The sequence below is a fragment of the Oryctolagus cuniculus genome, chromosome 6, assembly GCF_964237555.1.
Source record: "Oryctolagus cuniculus chromosome 6, mOryCun1.1, whole genome shotgun sequence".
NCBI classification, from domain to species: Eukaryota; Metazoa; Chordata; class Mammalia; order Lagomorpha; family Leporidae; genus Oryctolagus; species Oryctolagus cuniculus.
In genome coordinates this window covers 47,582,629-47,603,394 of record NC_091437.1, presented here as the reverse complement: position 1 = coordinate 47,603,394, position 20,766 = coordinate 47,582,629, and the positions used below count along the sequence as shown (strand labels likewise).

Genomic DNA, 20,766 nt, shown 5'->3' with positions numbered 1-20,766 from the left:
AGTGGAAGCCTCCATTGTAGGTTACCATCTCAGAGCATCCTAAAAACAATCCTTACACCACAAGGTACTGACTGTGACACTTGGCAGATACGTTAGCCCCAAACACACCATCCCCTGCTTGATAAAGGAGAGTGCAGTGGTGAATCCTATTTGCCAGTCCCTGCAACACCTTTTGATTTCTAGCCTACTCATTATTTTCATCCATTACATTGCTAATCATCTTACTTCCTTTCTTAAATTTATTTCAAAAGGAAGTTTCTGTCACTGGCCCTGTAGAAAACCAGTACTGCCTACGAGAGAAAGTCCTCGTAAAATTTTTCATTGTGTTCTAACTACTGAGCATTACCTACCATAGCCACCTCTGTGTTAGAAAGCGTGGTGAGAAATACACCAGCTCGAAATGAGGATTCCCAGCTCACAGGCTCCCCAGAGTTCAAAATGGGAATGGCTGCTTGATCCAGCATCAGTGATTCAGAGGGCGGGACTTCAGGAACGCTCAGGTGCTGAAAGACACAGTAGCGTTGGTGTCACCGACCTGGATTCCCGTGTTCCAGAATGTCCCAGTTACTAGGTGTGTGAGCTTGGGCAAATCTGAGCTTCAGCTTTCTTTACAAGTGAGGATAATCACCCTGCTGAGGCCTCATAGCTAAGACTCAAGTAAACTGTCAGGACATGTAGTTTATAAACATAGTAAGGAACCAGTAGCATTCAAAGACACAGTGAGAGGCAGCTCACTCTGGGGCTGGAATCCCTAGGTTTGAACCCCCATTCTGCAAATTACTAATGCTATGAAGTAGCCTTGGTTTTCCCATATATAAAGTGGGTATGACAGTATCACATGTTTTAAAGTCGCCATGAAGATTCAGTAAGTCAACACATGAAACACTTTGTACTAGAGCTAGAGAAATGAAGCAAGGAGAAAACACTCGAAGGATTCAGATTCTTATTTTTCTGTTGTTCCCAATGTTTTCAGGAAATTGTATTTAAACTTGCTGAAAATACCAAGGCAAAGGTATCAGATAGAATAAAGGCAAAATGGAGCAGGTGCTGTGGTGCCATGGGTTATCCACTGTGTGGGATGATGACAACCCAAGCTCCAGCTCAAGTCCCACCTACTCCACCACACTGATTCAGCTCCCTGCTAATATGCCTGGGATGCAGCAGATAATTGCCCATGTCCTTGGGTTCCTGCCACCTTTGTGGAACACCTGGATGGAGTTTATGGCTCCTAGCTTGGACCTGGTGCAGCCCTAGCTATTACAGATTGGGAAGGCAACTAGTGGAAGGAAGATTTCATTTTCTGTCTCTCCCTCACTCTGTCACTCTCTTTTTCAATAAATAAATAAATTTTCAAAGTGAAGTTTTTGAGAACATGAAAGATTTTTATAATTAAAGTTGCTGATTGAAAAAAAGAAGAAGGGCCCGACCCCAGGTAGTAACCAGAGTCATTGGAACTCAGAAGTCTGTGACATGAGGTGGAAAACCACAGTGCTCCCCAAGGCTGGAAGAAGAGAGAACTTACAGTCTAAGAAGCTGCCTCCGAAACTGGGCAAAGGGCCCCAGCCCACCTCCTGTGAGGTCTGTTTGTTTTTGCAGCAGCCTGAACAAGTGCACGGTAATACAGAAGCACCCTGGCTGCCCTTTTTGCCCTCATCTCCTCCCCTCCATCACCTGTCTTGTGAAGCAAAAATCAGGAGTATCTGGTGTCTACTAGGAACTTAGCTTTGCAGTGCTGGTCCCTAACAGCTGGGTGAGAATGGGCACGCGAATGCTGCCTACAGGGACCCCATCCTTGCAGGGAAAGAAGCCAGTTCCCCTACACTTGCCCTAAAACTAACTGGAGTGTGGGTTTGGGGTCAGAGTTCTGTCTTTTGTGGGGGGTAGATGATGATTTCCTCAGGGTGGACAGTTGCCTTCTAATAAACCAGCCAATAAAAAGATACACTTGAACATGAAGGAGATTTGATTCCCAGTTACTCTTGCTCTTCTGAAAAAGATAGTCTGTTCACCACTTCTGCTTCTGTGACATCAACCAGAGCCACCAACCAGCCCCTGTCTTCCCTTCATCCTCCCCAGGGAGCACCCCGACCAAACCAGGACTGGCTTTGGCAGTGAGAGTCTTCTGCTTCGAGGCTGCACCATCAGAAACACAGAGGTGGCTGTTGGCATCGTCATCTACGCAGGTCATTGTCCCTTAGCGGTGTCTTCCGTCCCAACTGCCCTTCTTCCTTCCTCCTCCACGCCCTCCCCGGAACCTCCCTTCAGCCAGGGCGGACTCAGAACAGAGCAAAGGGCTGGAGTCCTGTGACTTCCCACGCGTCATCTAGACAGAGGAGGCTGCGGATCACAGCAGCTCGAGTGTCCGCGTGTAGCTCAAGCCTCTGAACCAGACAGGAGAGGGATTCGCATGCATCCCCCCAGGGGGTTGGAGACCCTGACAAAAGGCAGCCTGAGGAGTGTCCTGTTGAACCTCTGGATTAGCCTTACCAAGCAACTTGACCTTGTGTGCCTGCATTTCCTCACCGGTACAATGGGAAGAATATCTGTAAGTGTCTCACGGAGCATTTTTGAGGATCAAACAGCATTAACATATGAAAGGCACCCAGCAGTGTCTCCAGGAAAGTGAGGGCTCAATGGGTTTTAGCTCCTGGTTTTGTTATTTATTCATTTCTACGTCCAGATATAAGGGTCTATGTCCCCTTTCTACTTTGATTCTGTCCCCAATGTAAAAAAGGGGACAGTAGCTTTCTCACAACAAAATGTAAAATCTCGCAGGGCCACTGCATGACCGAGCCGTCAGCTCGGGTGCTCAGTAACACTGGCTGTTCCCTGAGTCACTCCAGGCACCTTCCGTGGTCTCCCTGGAGCATCTACCTCACTGGAAGACTCCAGAAGAGGCTTCTTTCTCGTCTGCTGTTCACTGCCACACTTGGGGATATTTTTGGTTTGGTTTAGTTGGTTTTGGTCTAAATAGAACTCTATTTTTGGTGAATATAACAGAGGCACTTAAATATCTGGCTATCCTAATTCACATCTTAGGATTATCAGAGACAAGCAAGACGTGTTATAAATACTCCACAATCTAGCTAGCTTTTCCTAATTTGGGAAAGGGGGTTGTGTTTGTCAGTTCAGGTAACTTCTTTCCCGGGTCTTTAGCAATGGAATCCAGTGCCATCTGGCCGACATCCTACATATGGGATTCCCAGCAGTCTGTCCCCCAAAGGAAAAAAATAACCCACGTGCATTTAGAGTTTGGCTTCTCTGCCTGAGTAGATAACAAAAACCCTGAACTACAGGAGCGCATAAAGAGGGGACAAATTTGGAGAGCATGCTAACGTGAATGGTGGCTCTGGGTAGACCAGCTGCCTGGAGGTGAAACACACTCCTGTGTGTCCCTGAGCAAGCTAGTTAAATGTTTAGTGCCAAAGGCCTGAATAGTCCCCACATCATGGGGTGATACTGTTCCACTAAGAGCATCCGTGAAAAGAACTTGAAATGAATTAATTTTCCCGAAGAATAAAAAAAGGATAAAATGACCCTGAGTGTTGAAGGGGTATTAGCCGGAGCAGGACTGCTCAGCCCTGAAGCAAAGGGTTTTCTTGTGGCAGGGGCAGTCCTGCAGGATGCTTAGCAGCATCCCAGGCCTCGAACCGCCAGATGCATCTGCCCCACCTCCAGGCTGACGAAGCCAAAAAATTCTCACAACACTGCCAGGTGTCCCCGGAAAAGTAGCAATCACCCCTGCTTGAGAACAGTCAGTCCAGAGTTAGTTAGCTTCTCTCCATTGATATTATCCGTGGCCATAAAGGAGGACGCAGTATCAAAGGCCCAAAAAGCCCTTGAGGGGCTTTCCAGAAGGAAGAAACGCACTGTGCAGCTCTGGGCTCCCCACTTCAAACACTTCTGAGCCCCTATTGTGTACCAGGGTACACAATATATACTTGATGTATATCGACCCACTCCCCCACACCCAAACGTACACACAACCGTTAGCTCCCATTTTACCAAGGAGGCTGGATTCATTCATCCAAGGTTGTATTTTTCCTGAGATGAACTCTATGTGACCCAAGGTCAAGTATCTGCAGAGGTGAGCTCTGTCTGGTTCTACAGCCCACGTAGAATCATCCTGCTCCCTGTTGAACTCAACTGTTGCTAGAGAGCAGAGGAATCCCAGAAGGCAGGGGGCAAGTGGGTAGAGGGGATGGGCCCAGGATGGGCCCTGTATGGGGTGAGCTCGAGGCAGGCAGGAAGCCTGCTATGCCATCAGCATAGCTGGCGCACACTCGTCAGGCTGCAGGAGCCCCTATCAACTGTACTGACTTGAGTCTAATTTAATAAGCCTAGAGTTTGTTCACTCCCACTGTTTTGTTGCTACTTTAAATCCACAAGGCAACCAGCTAATCAGCATTAAAGCCCTTTGCTTCTGGAGCTGATGTATTGGTTTTCTTTATTTTTGTAGGGGAAAATATGTAGCTGGCATTTTTTAATTTGGCTGTACAGCATGATAATTAAAATACAGCAGCCCCAAGGGAGAGACTGTGTCTGAAGAAAATGTCTCTGCTTGACTCTCAGTTCTTAGCCCTGTGGCCTTGGCTTCCCCCTGTAGCTCTGATGTTAATTTATTCTTTGCGGTTGGGTAGGTCCCTTCCAATCACTGGTCCTCAGTTTCCCTGACGGATAAAGTTGCTGACAAGAAGAGATTGGTAGCTTTCGACCTTTGCCATCCTTTCTTGGAACAAAATTTTACGCAGAATGCCAGCATAGGAGTAGAGCTAGTGCTGGGTAGGAAACTTTGGTCCCTGCTACACTTGCACAGGCAACACCAGTGCCTTGAGCACAACCAATGACACAAGGATGGAAATGGCAGACACCAAGTACTATCCTACCCCAGGGCTTTTGCACATACAGTTCCCCCTCCCTAAATCTCTCCTTTCTCCCTTCAGACCTCTTTTAAATGTTACCTCCACTGAGCAACTTTCCCTGGCTATGTGCTCTAACTCTACCTCTCATCTACCTTAGCCCATGTGTTTATTATTTATTTTATGGCACTTACTAATAACTATACCTGTTGGTTTGCTTGCGTGAATCCTCTGTCTTCCCCGTGTATCTACCACCAGCCAGAACAGCACCTCTGTGCAAATCAGAAGGGTGTTCCTTCCTAAAGACCACGTGCTCTCCTTAGCCAGAAACATGTCCTCATACACTTGCAGGCCTGTGGCCACCTATAATGAAGGTTTCCCTTTGTGTACTGGCGCGGCCAGGGTAGCTAGTGCTGACGCAGGCCAGCCCCGCCCCCAAGCTGTTCCCACAGCCTCCCCGAGGCAGGTGCACGTTAGAGAAGGAAGCCTCACTTCTATCTTAAGCTCCTGCGAGAAGAGCCAAGGGTAGAGTCTGGGGCCAAGGGACTCATGTCCTCATTTTCTCTCAAAGGCCATGAGACAAAAGCCCTGCTCAACAACAGCGGCCCGCGGTACAAGCGAAGCAAGATTGAGCGGCGCATCAACACAGACATCTTCTTCTGCATCGGCTTTCTCATCCTCATGTGCCTTGTTGGAGCTGTAGGTATGGAATATTCTGGAAAGAACAACAGAACCATCTTGTATGGGGGTTGGGGGAAGGGCTAAATTGCGTTCATTCCCTGAGCTTCACTTTGCTCTTCTACAAACTGGGGCTATCCTGCCTACTTAAGAAGATGCCAATGAAATGAAAATACAAATGAAGTCTTTAAATAGCATGGATATCACCCACACTGTGTGTGCTTGAGAAATACTCCCAGAAGCCCAGAGGACTGCAGCATGAATCAGTCCCGGGACCTCTCCTCCCTGACTAGCAACCTGTAAACAAAACCAGTAATGCAGTCGGCGGCGCTGAGGGAGGCAGCACGCACTTACTTTGTTAGCTTCCCACTGCTGCTGCCGTCTAAAAACCCACACTTCAGGTTCAAAACAACACACATTTATTCTGTGACAGCCTTGCAGGTTCAAAGTCCAAAGTCAGTTTCACTGGGGTTAAAGTCAAGGTATGGGCAGCTCTGGCTCCCCCTGGGAACTTTAAGGAGAGAAACTAGTCCTTGTCTCTTCAGCTCCTAGTGGGGCCCTGCAGTCCTGGGTTTGTGGCTGAAAGGAGAACTCCTGGGGAAAGAAAGAAGCAGACAGTCAAAGCACACAGTCACCCGCACCACAGCGGCCCACCCATGGTCCACCTCTGCCCCCAGACAGGCTGCAGGAACTGTTGTCTCGGCTTTGGAACGGGTGTTTCAGGCTATGTCAGAGGGAAAAGGCTCTTTGAGAGCTTCACATTGCGTCTTCAGAGAAAGGAAATTAAATGGTTCCAAGGTAACAGCAAGATAAGGTACAGGCAAAACAGCTTGGCAGATTCCCCGGAATAATAAGTAAATGCAGAAAGTTAATGGAAAGGGGAAGAATTCTCTTGTGTCTGAGCACAACAGCCCACACACCCCACAGGACTCTGTCTGTGCCCGATGAAAGCACAGGCCTGGAGGGGTGCGGTTCTGGAAGGGAGTGTCTTGCTGAGTTCTGAAGACATTTTTACAACAACAACAACAACAACTCCCCCTCCCTCTCCCCCTCCCCCGCTCTCATGGCTTTAAGTCTCTCTCTTCCTGCCACACATGGTGACATCAGGCCCAACCTCCTGGGTGCAGAAGTGTCGTGGGGCAGGGAAGCGTTCCTTGTGCCTCATATTCCCTCTAGTTCCTGTCCTGCAGCTGACAGTGTGCTGTGCATCTGGTGGTTCTATTCTCACAATGACCCCTTCGGGAAGACCCCGTGTCTAACTAGTGGACGGGGAGGCTGGGCTCCAGCGCTCTGGAGCAGGTACTGGATGCACTTCATCGTGCATTCCCTTCGGTCAGTGGTGTCGTTCTCCCCTTTGCACGTGAGGAACGAGGGTTGAGTCTGCATCCCGTGCCGCTGCCACGGCCCTCATGGCAATGCGGGCTCTGGCCTAGCACCACTCAGGCCCTGTGTGATTCGTCCTTGTGTGTGCTGCTCCATGATTTGGTAAGGAACGGAGACAAGAATCTAGACTCCTCCTAGAATGAACAAGTGTTCATAAAGGGAGGAGGAATGGGTAAACAGAGAGAGAGGCAGCTACAGAGGAAAGAGAATGGCGATCATGGGACGGGGTCTTTCAAGACTCCCCAGCCACGCACGATGCGCCACACCACTGAGAAGGACGCATGTCCCTTTCTCTCTTTTCAAACCCAGCATCACAACGTAAGTCATGCTCTGGGTAATCTCCTGGGTATGGCAGGCTGGATGCAAGTGAAGGGCATGTGAAGGACCACCGTAGAGTGAAGTGAGCATGCCCACATACAGCCATGTTGCATGGAGTAAAGAATGGGCCCCTCCAAAGCACACCGTTTCTAGCAATGGGTGCGGGTGGTTTCGCGGACCAGCTGGAGGACTGAGTGGAGATCCTGCCTAATGCCTGGCTTTGTCTCCCCTTAGGCTACAGCCTCTGGAATGGGACCTTTGAAGAGCACCCTCCTTTCGATGTGCCAGATGCCGATGGCAGCTTCCTCTCCCCTGCCGTGGGAGGCGTCTACATGTTCCTTACCATGATCATCCTGCTCCAGGTAGGAAGACCTGTAGCCAATACCGCTACACGTGAACAAAACAGAGAAAAGCCAGTGCTGGTCCCAGTGAAGAACTCCCCAGACTGAGCGGAGGAGCCAGTCATGGCCTTCTTCTGGGCTTTTGAAAGGAGCTGCATGGCGGATGATGTCAGGACCAGCCTTGTCTTGTGCAGGCGACCTTGCCTCTCAGATAATAAGTGGAAAAAATTTACCAATTTTCCACATGAGAGTAAGATTACAGCAGTAACCCAGGTATGTCTGCCCCTTTGCCAGTAGAGAACACGTAAAGCATTAATGACTTAGGAGCAAAAGATAAAATAGCACAGAGCTGCAGAGAACTCTCAAGCCCCAGGCAGTGAGAAAGAGAAAACACAGGACAGTGCTTTTGCGTTTGATAGAGATGGAAAAGAACAGAATTGGCTATGTATAGGAGAAAAAGCAAATGGAGAACCCCTACCAAATGTGAGGCAGTAATGGATAACAAGATGATGATGAACATCTTCATGCTCTATAGGAAAATACAGTCAGTGGAAGGATGAGAGAAGTCATCATCTTGTCGTGATGAAACTCCACTTGCATTAGATTTTTGTTGCATTTGAGGCTATTTCATTGCCCTCTGATGGGTGAACCATTTTAATTCATTTGTTCATTCATCCAACAGAATAATCCTTTTAATTTTTTTTTACAGGCAGAGTTAGAGAAAGAGAAAGGTCCTCCTTTTTCCGTTGGTTCACCCCCAAAATGGCCGCTACGGCCAGCACATTACACCTATCTGAAGCCAGGAGCCAGGTGCTTCCTCCTGGTCTCCCATGCGGGTGCAGGGCCCAAGCACTTGGGCCATCCTCCACTGCACTCCCGGGCCACAGCAGAGAGCTGGACTGGAAGAGGAGCAATCAGAACAGAATCTGGCGCCCCAACCAGGACTAGAACCCAGGGTGCCGGCGCCACAGGTAGAGGATTAGCCTAGTGAGCTGCGGCGCCAGCCAAGAATAATCCTTTCAAAATGTGAATCAGAACCTAGCCTTCTTCCACACAGAACACAAAGTGAAATCAAAGTCCTTATCCAGGCCAACAAGGCTGGAAGTGACCTAGACCTTGACTTTGTCCCTGAAGTGTGCTGCTACCTCTCTTCCCCATCTTCACTCATGTGAAAGGCCTGTGCCCTGACTCTAACACCCAGTCTGGCCACCCTGCCCCACCTTTTCCTGGCCTTTCCCTCTGCCAAGAAGGCTCCTCCCATGATAACCTCACCACTCCGACCCTCACGTCTTCATGTCTCGCTCAAAGGTTGTGGTTTATATGAGTTCCTTCCAGCCATCTCTCTCCACCTTTTTTACTTTCTTACGCAGTCATGAGACTTAACACCCTTCAATACATACTTGTTTGTTGTTGACTGTCACTGGAATGTGAGTTCTTCAAGATCAGGGATTTCACTTTGCTCATTTGCATTTCCAGGACTGAGAACAGTGTCTGATATGCAGCAAATACTTGACAAATATGAGGGAGCTTCAAAAAATTGATGTGAATGTGGAAATAAAAGAAAATGTGAATAATAACCTGTTAAAATGCCCTTCACACTAAGCATTGAGTGGAAAATAATCAACAGTAGGTCCGAGGGGGAAAAGTGAGTGGTGGTCCTTGGGAGCAACAGAGATCTGAGGGGGTTTAGTGGACTCTGGCCAGAGATGCTAAACCACCCCCACTTGCTTCCAGCTCACTCATTAAATACCCAGTAGTGAGTGCTAATTATGGTTAAAGAAGTCATATCTCCTTTCCAGATCTCCCCAAAGAATTCCAAGGGAGCCATGAAGTTGTTGATCTTTATTTTCTCAGAAACAGTCCTTCCTGTGAACTGACCTCTGCTCTGCATTAAATACATTTGCTCTCCAATGGTGAGGATCCTAAGGTGGGCGGTCCACCTGATTCTGAACTCATCTCCCCGCAGGTGCTGATCCCTATCTCTTTATACGTATCCATTGAGCTGGTGAAGATTGGGCAAGTGTTCTTTCTGCACAATGACCTTGACCTGTACGATGAAGAGGCAGATATGTCCATTCAGTGTCGAGCCCTCAACATCACTGAGGACCTGGGCCAGATCCAGTACATCTTCTCTGACAAGACAGGGACCCTAACGGAGAACAAGATGGTGTTCCGGCGTTGCACCATCATGGGCAGCGAGTACTGTCACCAGGAAAACGGTATGAGCATTTGAAGGGCCTCTACCCCTCTTTCTAAAAGCAAATGCCCTGTTCTCCTAAGAGAGAGGAAAGAAAAGATATTATCCTGGCTCCCCTAGAGAGTGTGGGACATTTTGGTAACTTGCTTCTTTTATTCTGTGTGGTTTTTTGTTTGCTTTTTGTTTTGTTTTGGCAAATTGGTGCATTCTTCTTGCTGCTCCTCCGCACGCGGAGGAGCCGCACCGGACCGGGCGCTTGTTGTTCCCTTTTTTTACAAGTCCTTTCTATAGTAAAGTAAGAATAAGTAAACAGCAAACTCCCAAAGCAAGAATGAGTAGAGAGAAATGAGAAAGAACGAAGTAACGAACTTCCCCACGAACTTCCCCGTGAACTCTCCAACGCACTCTCCAACCAACCCACACCACCATGCCGTCTCTCTCCTCCTATATAGTCCTCTCCACCAATCCCAACTCGGCTGCCCACACGCCAAGCACGCCGCTCTCCTCCAATCAGGAGCAGCTCCTGCAGCTTGTCAAGTTGGTGAGAGGCAGCTGGGTGGAAGCTGTTTACTTCTCTCCCAGCGCCATATTGTGGGAGAGCAGATGCATAGAATAAATCTTAATTCCAGTAACAGTATAGTCCGAATTGCTCCCCACACTTCTTACCTCGGAACTTCAGTTTAGTAGCCCTCCAGTTGATCTTTGTTTGGTACCATTTACAATACAGGATCTTTAATGTCAGGAATAGACAGAATGGAGTCCCATTGCATGCCAGTTATACAGTCAAGGATGAGTTTCTTAGGTCACTTTCCCTGACATGTCAAGAAAGATCTAGATCTGGGCATGTGGCCAGAATTGACACATCCAGAAAATACCTTCCATGCTAATTAATCTCTTGCATTTTCCCTGATGCAAAGGTTTGATTTACAAGTTAGAACTGCAAGCTGCCTGGACAGTTAGGGATTGAATGTGGCCTATAAAACTGACCCGATTCCCTCAGCCACTGCACCCCACCCCCATACACACACTTTGTAAATATAAAAAGAAATTCCAAAGACAACAGCATTCATTCTTTGGGGTTGGAGGAATGAAGAAAGAAAAGCAAGAATTACTATAAGCAGCCCTATCCCCTTTGCCATAGAGATCACCATTTGCATGGAAGCTTCTGATCTCTTTTTAATAATAGTAACAGCTTCCATTACCTAGGGCAAGCTAAGCATTTTAACACCACACATCATTAAATCTTCAAAAACAACCTTTCAAGTTAGGTACTTTTTTGAAAACCTTGAACTGAGGAAATAGAGGTACAAGTTAAGTCAAACACAAAGTCATACAACCAGTAAACAGCAGAGCCAGTATTCGAACCTGTGAGATCCAGTTGTAACCCTCTTTCTCCAGTATTGGTAGCCCAGTGGCCCGTTTTTCAGAGCACCGTGGGCTTTTCCATGTTCTCACTCCCATCCCTGAATTCTAGGATCTCTGCAGCTATGACCCAACCCATGTATGGCTGGTGCAATAACAACACTCCTTTCTTGCAGCCAAGCGACTGGAGACTCCAAAGGAGCTGGACTCAGACAGTGAAGAATGGACCCAATACCAGTGCCTGTCTTTCCCAGCCAGATGGGCTCAGGGTCCAGCAACACTGAGAAGCCAAGGAGGTGCCCAGCCTCTAAGGAGGTGCCAGAGTGCCCGGGTGCCCATCCAGGGCCATTCCCGACAGAAGTCCGTGGGACGCCGTGAAAGCTCACAGCCTCCTGTGGCCTTCAGCAGCCCCATAGTAAGTCCCTGCCTTTTCCTCTCTGAATTTTAAGTGTCTTGAGGTGGGGAAACAGGGCAGAGAGCTCTGGGATGTGAAACAGAAAACACTGAGAAACCCTAGAAAGCTGTCAAAATGGCAATCCTTGGCCTTACATGGAGTGTCCACATGTGCCTGGTAAACATACACAATTCCAGTTATTTTGAAATGGTTGGTGTTGAGTAATCAGGAGATTTTACTTAAATATATAGATTTCTGGCTTCTCTCTTAAAATTCTCTGCACCCCACTGGCATTTCCTTATGCAGTAATGGGCTTTAGTCAGAGGCAATGCTCCCAAGACTGGGCATGCAGGCTTCGTTCCTTCAGAGCCCCCTCCTGTTCTGTGGATCCCTACCACCAAGCTGAGAGCCAGCAGCCTGCTATCTACCAAGGTGCATATCATTAGGGAAGCTAGAATTGGAAGTGGAGCTAGGAACTGAGGCACTCCAAAATGGGATGCGGACTTTCCAAGTGGAGTCTTAACCACTTAACTGCTGTTCCAAACACTCATGCCTCACTGCCTCCCTTCTCCATCTTGAAAAAGGGACACATACAGACAGATGGCCCCTAAAGTACTCTTATCCCATTGTTAGGAAAGTAGAGATTTTATGGGGGTAGAGGGAGGGCCTGGGTGTTACAGCATAGAAGGGTAAGCCACTGCTCGCAGTGCAGGCATCCCATATTGGAATGCCAGTTCAGGTCCTGGCTGCTCCCCTTCTGATCCAGCATCCTGGTTAGCACCTGGGAAAGCAGCGAAAGATGACCCAAGTACTCTGGCCATTGCTACCTATGTGTGAGACCAGGATGGAATTCCTGGCTCCTGGCTTCTACCTGGCCAAGACCAGGCTGTTGCAAATATTTAGGGATTGATCCAGCACTTGGAAGACCCCTATGTCTTTCCCTCTTTCTCTGTTGCTCTTCCTTTCAAATGAATAAATGAAAAAAACGTTTTTTTAAAAACTCCTTTCGGTCAGTTTCCTTTCAGTCTTTCATCACCCCCACCCAAATAAACATACATAGCTATGTATATTTAACTGTTTTTTGTAATCATAGTACATACCTTTGTAGATTCTAGGCTTTTTAAATCTTATATAAAAAGTATTTTCATTTGCTCTCTGGTATTCATAACCCAGGACAGTGTTTTCTGACCACAAGTCTGTTCTGAGTTGTTACTCATTTAACTTTGGGTGAGCACAAAGTTAACTCTGTTAAGTTATTGTCCCACACAGAAGTACAACATCAGCAAAGATAAAACTATAACAAGGTGTAAAGATGCAGAATCCTCATAAACATACAAGAGAAACCATCCATAAATGCCTTTGGGAAGAAATTTTGTAGGTTTTCTTTCCTGTTGGATTTTCCCAAGTGATATAACAACAGGACACACAAATTTGCCAACTCTTTCTCTAATTTAATCCTGCTCTTTCTTAATGTAAGGCTTCTTTCCTAGCTCTGTACTTAAATACTTGTAAAATAAAATAAAATTAATTATTTTTAGACATTAGATTTTATGTGTCTCTTGGCATCTTCCAATTCCAAATATCATGAGCATCCCACATGCCTGAGAATTTCTTCCCCACAGCACAAGGGAGAGAAAAAAGGAAGCTTTCCTGTGTGGATCTCAGCTGGGTACCCAAAACTGCCCCTTGCTCAGCCTGACAAATCTGAGTAGCCCAGAAAAACTGCAGCCCCGAGCCAGGCGATGGAACTTTGCTGCAGGCCCTGTAGCTGATGGTCACTGGGAGAGAGACACACACCCCAGGCTGTCTCCAGATCCTGGACTCATTGTTGTGCCCAGGCTGCCAGGTGCAAAGGCAAGCATTTACTGTGTTCACTCTGGAGCAATAAGGAAATTGACACATAGAATAAGATGCAATTCTCGCTGCCTGGCAGGTGGGGATGATGACGTGTTCTCTTTATGAGCCATGTACTTCTGTATAATCAGGTCACTTAAAAGTGTGGGGTTAATGGGACAAAAGTATCCTTGGAGAGTAGTCTGGGAGGACATTGTACCGAGGGCCAGGAAATGCTGGTTCTGGTTTCAGCTCTGCTACTCATTTGCTGAGAAACCTTAAAGAACACATTAAGCCTCTTTTTATCCCTCACAATTCTCCCCAGGCTGTCCTATGAGTCAAACTACAAGGTTGTGCTGAACGGCAAGATTCCTTCCAGCTACATATTAGGCACAGGCGGGGTCTCAGCGCTGCTGTGAATCGGCTCTGTGACTGTGGTCAGCTTCCTGAACTGGGAGTCTCAGCTCCCCGTCATCAAGATGATGATTGTTCTGGTTGGGCTTTATTTGGAGGATTTAATTCTTAACCTTATTGTTGTTGTTGTTGTTGTTGTCTTTAAAGATTTTAACTATTTATTTGAGAGGCAGAGCTGGAGGGGGAGAGAAAGAGAAAGAGAGGTCCTCCATCCACCATCCACTGGTTTGCTCCTCAAATGGCCGCAACAGCCGGAGCAGGGCCAATAGGAAGCCAGGAGCTTCTTCAGGGTCTCCCACGCGGGTGCAGGAGCCCAAGCACTTGGGCCATCTTCTGCTGCTCTCCCAGGCCATAAGCAGAGATCTGGATGGGAAGGGGAGCAGCAGGGACTTGAATCAGCACCCATATTGGGTGCTGTTGCCACAGGTGGAGGCTTAGCCTACTATGTCACAGCACCAGCCCTAAAACCCTGTGTTTTAGACACAGATAACTTGCAGAGATTTTAAATGATCTTTCTGTAGGGAAGCTGTCCTCCTCAGACAGATGTTCACGTTCCCGATGGCATTGAGAAGCAGGGAGTTTTCATAAAATGCAGTGGTTGAACTCTTTCCTGAGATTCTGCTGTAATTGGTCAGGGTAGAGAAGGGTCATAAGCATTCTATTTTTATTGCTGATGATTCGAGTGAGTGGCCAAGATTGAGGCCCTCTTCTTGGAAGCCATCAGGCCACCAGGGAATTGTCTGCATTTGGCCCATTAAATAGTCACCTTCTATAGCAGGGAAGGTGTTGGCATAGGGGGGATGATTTGTGCTCCTTTAAAAGGTTCTTACTCAACTCATAAAGTAACTCTGGCTGGAGTTAGATCCTTGAACTGGTTCCCGGAGAGCTTCTGAGGCAGCCCTCAGATATGATTTCTCAGGCCCTCTCATGCCTGGCAGGCCCCCTGAGCTTGCCCCTCTTCCACCTGCCTATTGTGCCTCCCTCCACCTGCCCACTTGGCACCTGTATTGGTCTGCTGGTCTGTTGCATCCACCTGTTCACTACCTTCTCCCTGTGAACTCGGTCAGAGCCTGAACCCCTCAGCCCGCCAGGTGGAGGCAGACCGTTCCACCACAGTTCAAAGAATCCAGTTGTTGGTTTCTTCGGCACTTCAAGTGAAATGTAAAACAAGAATCACAGTAGCAGTAACCACCAAAGCTGGGTTTTCTTCTTTGACTACAAAAACAAGGAAGCATCAGTTCTTATCACCTAATTGCCTGTTATAAACTCGGTGCCTTTAAGGTGCAGATAATATACTTCTGAAAATTGTGGGTACTGAGCCAAAGTATAATAGTCCTGGCAGATGGAAAATGAAATGCCTTTTTTTCTCTCTTGGTCTGTAAGCAGCCAAGACTTCAGAGGTGTTTGTTTAGAGGCAGCACTTGCAAAAGATTTTCTAGAACCATCAGACCAAAGACTATGTTCCTAATTGTAAAGTTTGCACCGGGGCCAGCTGCACCCCTCCAAACTTGACCACCACTGCCTTCTGTGGGCGCGCCCCTCACTCCCCCCAGGTAGACTGCGGTAGAGAGGAGGGAAGGAGGTGGCACTGGCCCTCTGCCTCCCTTCCTTCACCTTGGCCGGCCTGCCTTTGTTTGGAAGGGATTTATGCAGCACTCGCAGTCACTCCAGATTGGTCAGGCAGCCCACATACACACACACACACCCACTGGAAGGGTAGATAGGTGTCCTGATGGAAGCAGCCAAGCACACAGAATCTGCCTGCAAATGACAGGACCTCACAGGCCAGCGACAGAGGAAGCCTATCTCTGCTGTGCTTCCCTTGGTCCCCAGGCTCCCAAAGGTGGGAACACACAGATACAGTGACACTGTTTACAAGGGGTGGCAACATCTGGAAGACACCCTTCTTTCTTGGCCACTGAGTGTTTTCCCTTGGGCTGATTCCCATATAGGACAATTTGGATCCTAATGATCCAGGTGCTTCTGTTCGTGTGAACATTTGCAAGCACCGAGTTTTCCCGGTTTTTATCCAAACCAAATGTTATCAAATCCACAACTTCGGCTAGGGCCAAAGCATCCCTGCCCTGGGGACAAAACAGCCTGCAGCCTCCGTCTCCCCCAGCAACCAGGAACGTCTGTTTCCATGATATCAGTACAACCACAGTGTTAAGCCATCGATAGGAACCAAAGGGAAAATGACGGCAAGTCAGTGTCCTTCCTGCCTCCATCCCTCATCACTCAGCGCCAGCCATGACAGCAGTTTGTGGTGTATCCTTCCCAGAAGCGTCTCACCCACACGTTAGCATCAAGTATGCTATACCCACAAACACACCCTGTACCCACATGTAAGCTTACCTGCATGCTGTTTCAGACTTTGCTTTTTTTCTTCTTTGTAACCTAACAAGAATGTTTGCTGTCTGTAGACAGACAGATGGATAGATAGTCAAGAGCTCCTTGTCCTTTTCAGTGGCTAATAGAATGTGTGGGATCATCATCTGTGAATAGAAGTGTCCCTTTTCCTACTGTTTCAGGTCTGAGAGCATGGTTAGTAAATGGCTGAGGACAGTATGTGCATTTTTACTTTGGATTGGTTCTTCCCAAGAGATGGTCTGGTTGAGATGGTCACCAACAGCAAATAGAAGGATCTGCTTCCTCACACCTTTGCCATTTCTGTGCATGCTCAGAGTCTGTTTCTTTAGAATAACTTTTCATTTATTCAGTCAACAAACATTTTACAAGCATCGATTCTACTGCGTATACTGTTAGACTCTGGGAATGTAAAGTCTAACAGGGATTGCATTTTAGGAGCTTACGGCCCAATGAAAGAACAAGAATACCAATGACTGTAAGACAGTGCTCTGTGCTAGGACAGTGGGTGCTGATGTCCAGTAACAGCCTGAAAGATCTGCAGGGTCAATGTCTGAATCAAATTTTCCGCACTATTTAAGGTTAGCCAGGGGCATGAGAGGACCACCCTGAGGGCAAACATTGCTTGTTGCAGGAAACATTCTGTGCAAGCAGAACAGACAATGTATTCTTGAGAGTAGCTGGGATGAAAGGTACAAGGCAGGAAGAGGTGAAGGAGATGGAGTCAGAGGAGGATCCACATCACAAAAGGTTTTCTTCCTGGTCTGGGCACGCAGTTTCTGTCCATTTCTACCATTGACTCTGTGGATTCCCATGGTGACAAACCATTGCCTGCACCCAATCATTGATGGTCACCAATGTGAACTTGAGGGAATCATTAAAACTGAGAGGAGAAAGGTAAACCTGTCCTGCTTTTCCCGGTCAGAAGGAGCCCAAAACAAAATAGGGCAAGCTCAGGAGCACAGACATTTGCTACTACAACTGTACAAGCCAACAGTACAAGCATGCTTTGTGAGCTTGGCTGAAAGGCAGATGTCCAGGCCCCCACCCCAGACAGGCTGCGTCTTCATAAATCGCCCATTGATTGGAGTGCACATCGAAGAGTGAGAATTTCTGGCATGGTATTTAAGAGTTGAGGCAGAGGGGCTGGCGCCATGGATCACTTGGTTGATCCTGCACATGCAGCGCCGGCATCCCATATGGGCGCCGGGTTCTAGTCCCAGTTGCTCCTCTTCCAGTCCAGCTCTCTGCTGTGGCCTGGGAAGGCAGTGGAGGATGGCCCAAGTGCTTAAGCACCTGTACCTGCATGGGAGACTGGGAGGAGGCACCTGGCTCCTGGCTTCAGATTGTCGTAACTCTGGCCGTAGCGACCACTTGTGGGGTGAACCAACGGAAGGAAGACCTTTCTGTCTCTCTCTCTCTCACTGTCTAACTCTGTCACAAAAAAAAAAAAAAAAAAAAAAAAAAAAAAGGAACTGGGAATAAAAAGAGTTGAGGCAGAACTGGGTTTGAGGCCCAGCACATCACTTGTGACTGTGACCTTGGATAAGTTATGAACTTCACTGAGCTTCATTTGCCTCATAATGAAAACGGAAGGAGGGCAATGACTCTATCAAGGCCATTCAGATTAGATGAGGTACAGGAAAGCACTTAGCAGAGTTCTCAGTAAGTGCAGTGTAACAGTAATAACAGGACTCTTGAGGGGAATAGTGTGAGCTCAGAGCCCACCTTTGTCACAGCAGGGTTGTGTGAGTTGTATACAGGCTATAGTTGATAGAAATCCAACCAGCTGAGTGCCTACCACAAAGCTTTAATTGGGAGAAACTGGTGGCCCCATGAATTTGTTTCTTTTCCTTCAGAGAAATACTGTGACTGGAGGGCTGGCAGTGGGGGAAGGCCCTGCTTCCTTTTTTAGGTACTCTAGGTTCCAACTTCGTAAATGTTAATGGGCCACACAGTGGGCTGGATCAAAAGGAACCAGGAACCGTGAAGAACTTTGCCCTGTGGAGGCAGGCAGTGGGGGTGGGGAGCAGGGGGTCACAGTAGAAACTGACATCTGCTCTTGCAAGATGGGCCCTCTGCCAGTGCTTTAGAGAGGCAGGCCCTTTGCAAAGGAAACTGGTTTTTCGTGCTCTTGCCGAATGATTGTGTGGAATATACTAATGGATAGTTTCACTAAGAAATGCCAAAAGTTAATCAGTAGTAATGTAGGATAGTATCCTGGCAAACAGTGTCAACAAGATTATTGAATGCCTGAAATATGCCAGGCACCAGGGACACATCAGAGACAGTCGGTGCATTCATGGCTTTGACAGGCTTCAGGAGAAGTGGACGCAGGACACATAACCATTAAGTCATCTTAACTGTATCACCATTTGCAAATATGCGATGCATAGCTCAGAGCAAAGCATTATGTGCTTAGAGGCTGGGAATCCGGTGGTACAGAAGTGCCCCAGGTGACCCAAGTCCATGTGCCAAACCATGCAGTTCTCTTCCCTGTTCTCTGGCATTGGGTTTCACCATCAGGAAAATGGGGGATTGGGCTCTGATGGCCTCCAAGTTTGTTCCCTCACTCTGGATATCTGTGATAAGGGTCAATTGCAACCCATTCATGATCTTGCCACCTCCCCTCCACACACCCCAAAGAAACAAGGAAATCTGTGTTCTGAAAGATTCTCCAAGTATCTGTTTTGTAATCTCATGGACTGTCTTTGGAGTCTCAAGGATTTCATATACAAGTGCATCTGTTGTGTTTGGGATGCCAGACACTAAAGATGCTGGCTGTCAGCAAGTCTCAAAAGCCACTTCCTTCTCATGGAGGATCTTGTCTGATGACCCATGGTTAAGAGCAGGGATTTTGGAGTCGGACTCCCTGTGATAAGCTGAAGGAGTCCTTCTCCTTCTCACTGTGTAAGCTTGAGCAAGCTGTTTAACTTTTCTGGACATCAGTTTTCTTGTCTGAAATACAGAGAGCATGGAAAGGATAACGTTGCTAGAGGAAGGCAGTGAGCTAGTAGATACACTGAGAACATAAGAAATACTATGTGAAAAGGAGCTGTCATTACTGTTCTGACGGATGAGTCCAACACTCCTTGAGCAAAAATGGTAAACTGATGGCAGGCACCACAGGGGCTGAGACTTGGTTAAAGGATTTTGCAGGAGAGCATTAATACAGTGCTTTACCATGACCATGGAAAGGAGAAACCCTGAACTAAGAGCCCAGGAGACTCATCTCTAATTCTGGCTTTATGCCAAATCACTGGTGCTCTCAGTCAAATCAATCCAGCTCTCTGGGTTCAATTAAGTTAGGATTAGTTTCATCTCAACGTGGCACTGTGAGAATCTGGTGAGGTCGTATAAATGTCATTACTTGGGAAGGTAGGACAAGATTCACACATGTGCGCTCCTCTTGTGAAGTTTGCAATGGCAGAGAGGATGGATAATCTAAGCACCCCATCCGCCTCAACTTGCTGACAGTAATGACACCACAAGGTGTGGATGGTTCACCATCGCTTCCAGGGCAAAGGAAGGAAATGCAGATTTGATGCAGTTTTACCAGCATTCTTCTTCTTTTGGGAAAGTACAAGTTCATGGGAAAATAGAAATTTGAAATTCATGCATATGTGCCATCTTCAAAATGTTCATGGAAAAATGATAATGAAAAAGACTGTGCATAGATTTCAAAATTTGTCTGGGTTTCCTCCCATCTCTCTGGCCTGCACCAGCAACCCCAGGGAGGATAGAATCAGACTTCTAGGATCACTGTATTTGGTAGTCAGAGGAGATACAGTCTGAGGACCTTTTCCCATGCCATTTTCCTTTTATTTTATTTGAAAGGCAGAGAGACGGAAAGACAGATCTTCCATTCCCTGGTTCACTCACTCAAATACCCACAACAGCCAGTGTTGGGCTGGATTAGGTGAAGCCAGAAGCCAGAAACTCAATCCAGGTCTCTCATAGGGGTGGTAGGGACCCAAGTACTTGAGTCATCATTGGCTGCCTAGCAGGGTTCACATTAGCAGGAAGCAGCACTGGACTTGAACGCAGGCACTCCCATAGGCAATACATCCCCAGAAGCTTCTGAACTGCTCAATCAAATGCCCATCCAACACTTTTTCTTTTTCATTTCAACTTGGACTCTGATTTGTAAAATCACTTGGTACTCAGTCTTCATCCTGCACAAATCAATCAAAATGCCTTCAGTTTGTCTTTTCCAACAAAGACTCTGTGCTAAAGTTTAACTTAACTGTGAACTCGAACATTAGAGAAAAGGAATTGCACAGAAGCTGCTTTGCAGGTGGTCTTCTGCAGTACCTAATTGTTCAGAGCTGGTATTGAGCTTCCTCTTCAGACCATGTTGAAATTAGAGCTCTAAGAAATGGAAATGCAGGAGAAACTCAAGCTTGATCTCAGAGACTATAGCTTTAGCTCTATAGAGATTAAGCATGGGCATAAGAAAAGCTAATTGAAAAGATAGATCACAGCATTACAGCAGCAAGGTGGTAAGCAAAGTTGATTACCACAAAGTTGCCACCACCATTTCCATTCTAGTTGTCTCTTGTTCTTCAAACTCTGAGTTCCCAGGAAAAGCTAAGCTAGCATCAGATCCTAGGATGAATA

General features: G+C 47.3%; 1 protein-coding gene across 6 annotated transcripts in view; it reads left to right on the top strand.

Annotated features, from left to right (window-relative positions):
- Positions 1–20,766, top strand: part of ATP10B (ATPase phospholipid transporting 10B (putative)) — a 353,427-nt gene that overhangs the window by 285,346 nt on the left and 47,315 nt on the right. For 4 of the 6 annotated variants that reach the window (XM_051843574.2, XM_051843575.2, XM_051843576.2 and 1 more), the window contains 5 exons: positions 2,077–2,183; positions 5,431–5,562; positions 7,473–7,600; positions 9,546–9,798; positions 11,315–11,553. In XM_051843574.2, coding sequence (XP_051699534.2) covers positions 2,077–2,183; positions 5,431–5,562; positions 7,473–7,600; positions 9,546–9,798; positions 11,315–11,553 — 859 coding nt within the window. The remainder of the gene's footprint in view (positions 1–2,076; positions 2,184–5,430; positions 5,563–7,472; positions 7,601–9,545; positions 9,799–11,314; positions 11,554–20,766) is intronic. The other 2 variants (XM_070075801.1, XM_070075802.1) reach the window with 1 other exon arrangement.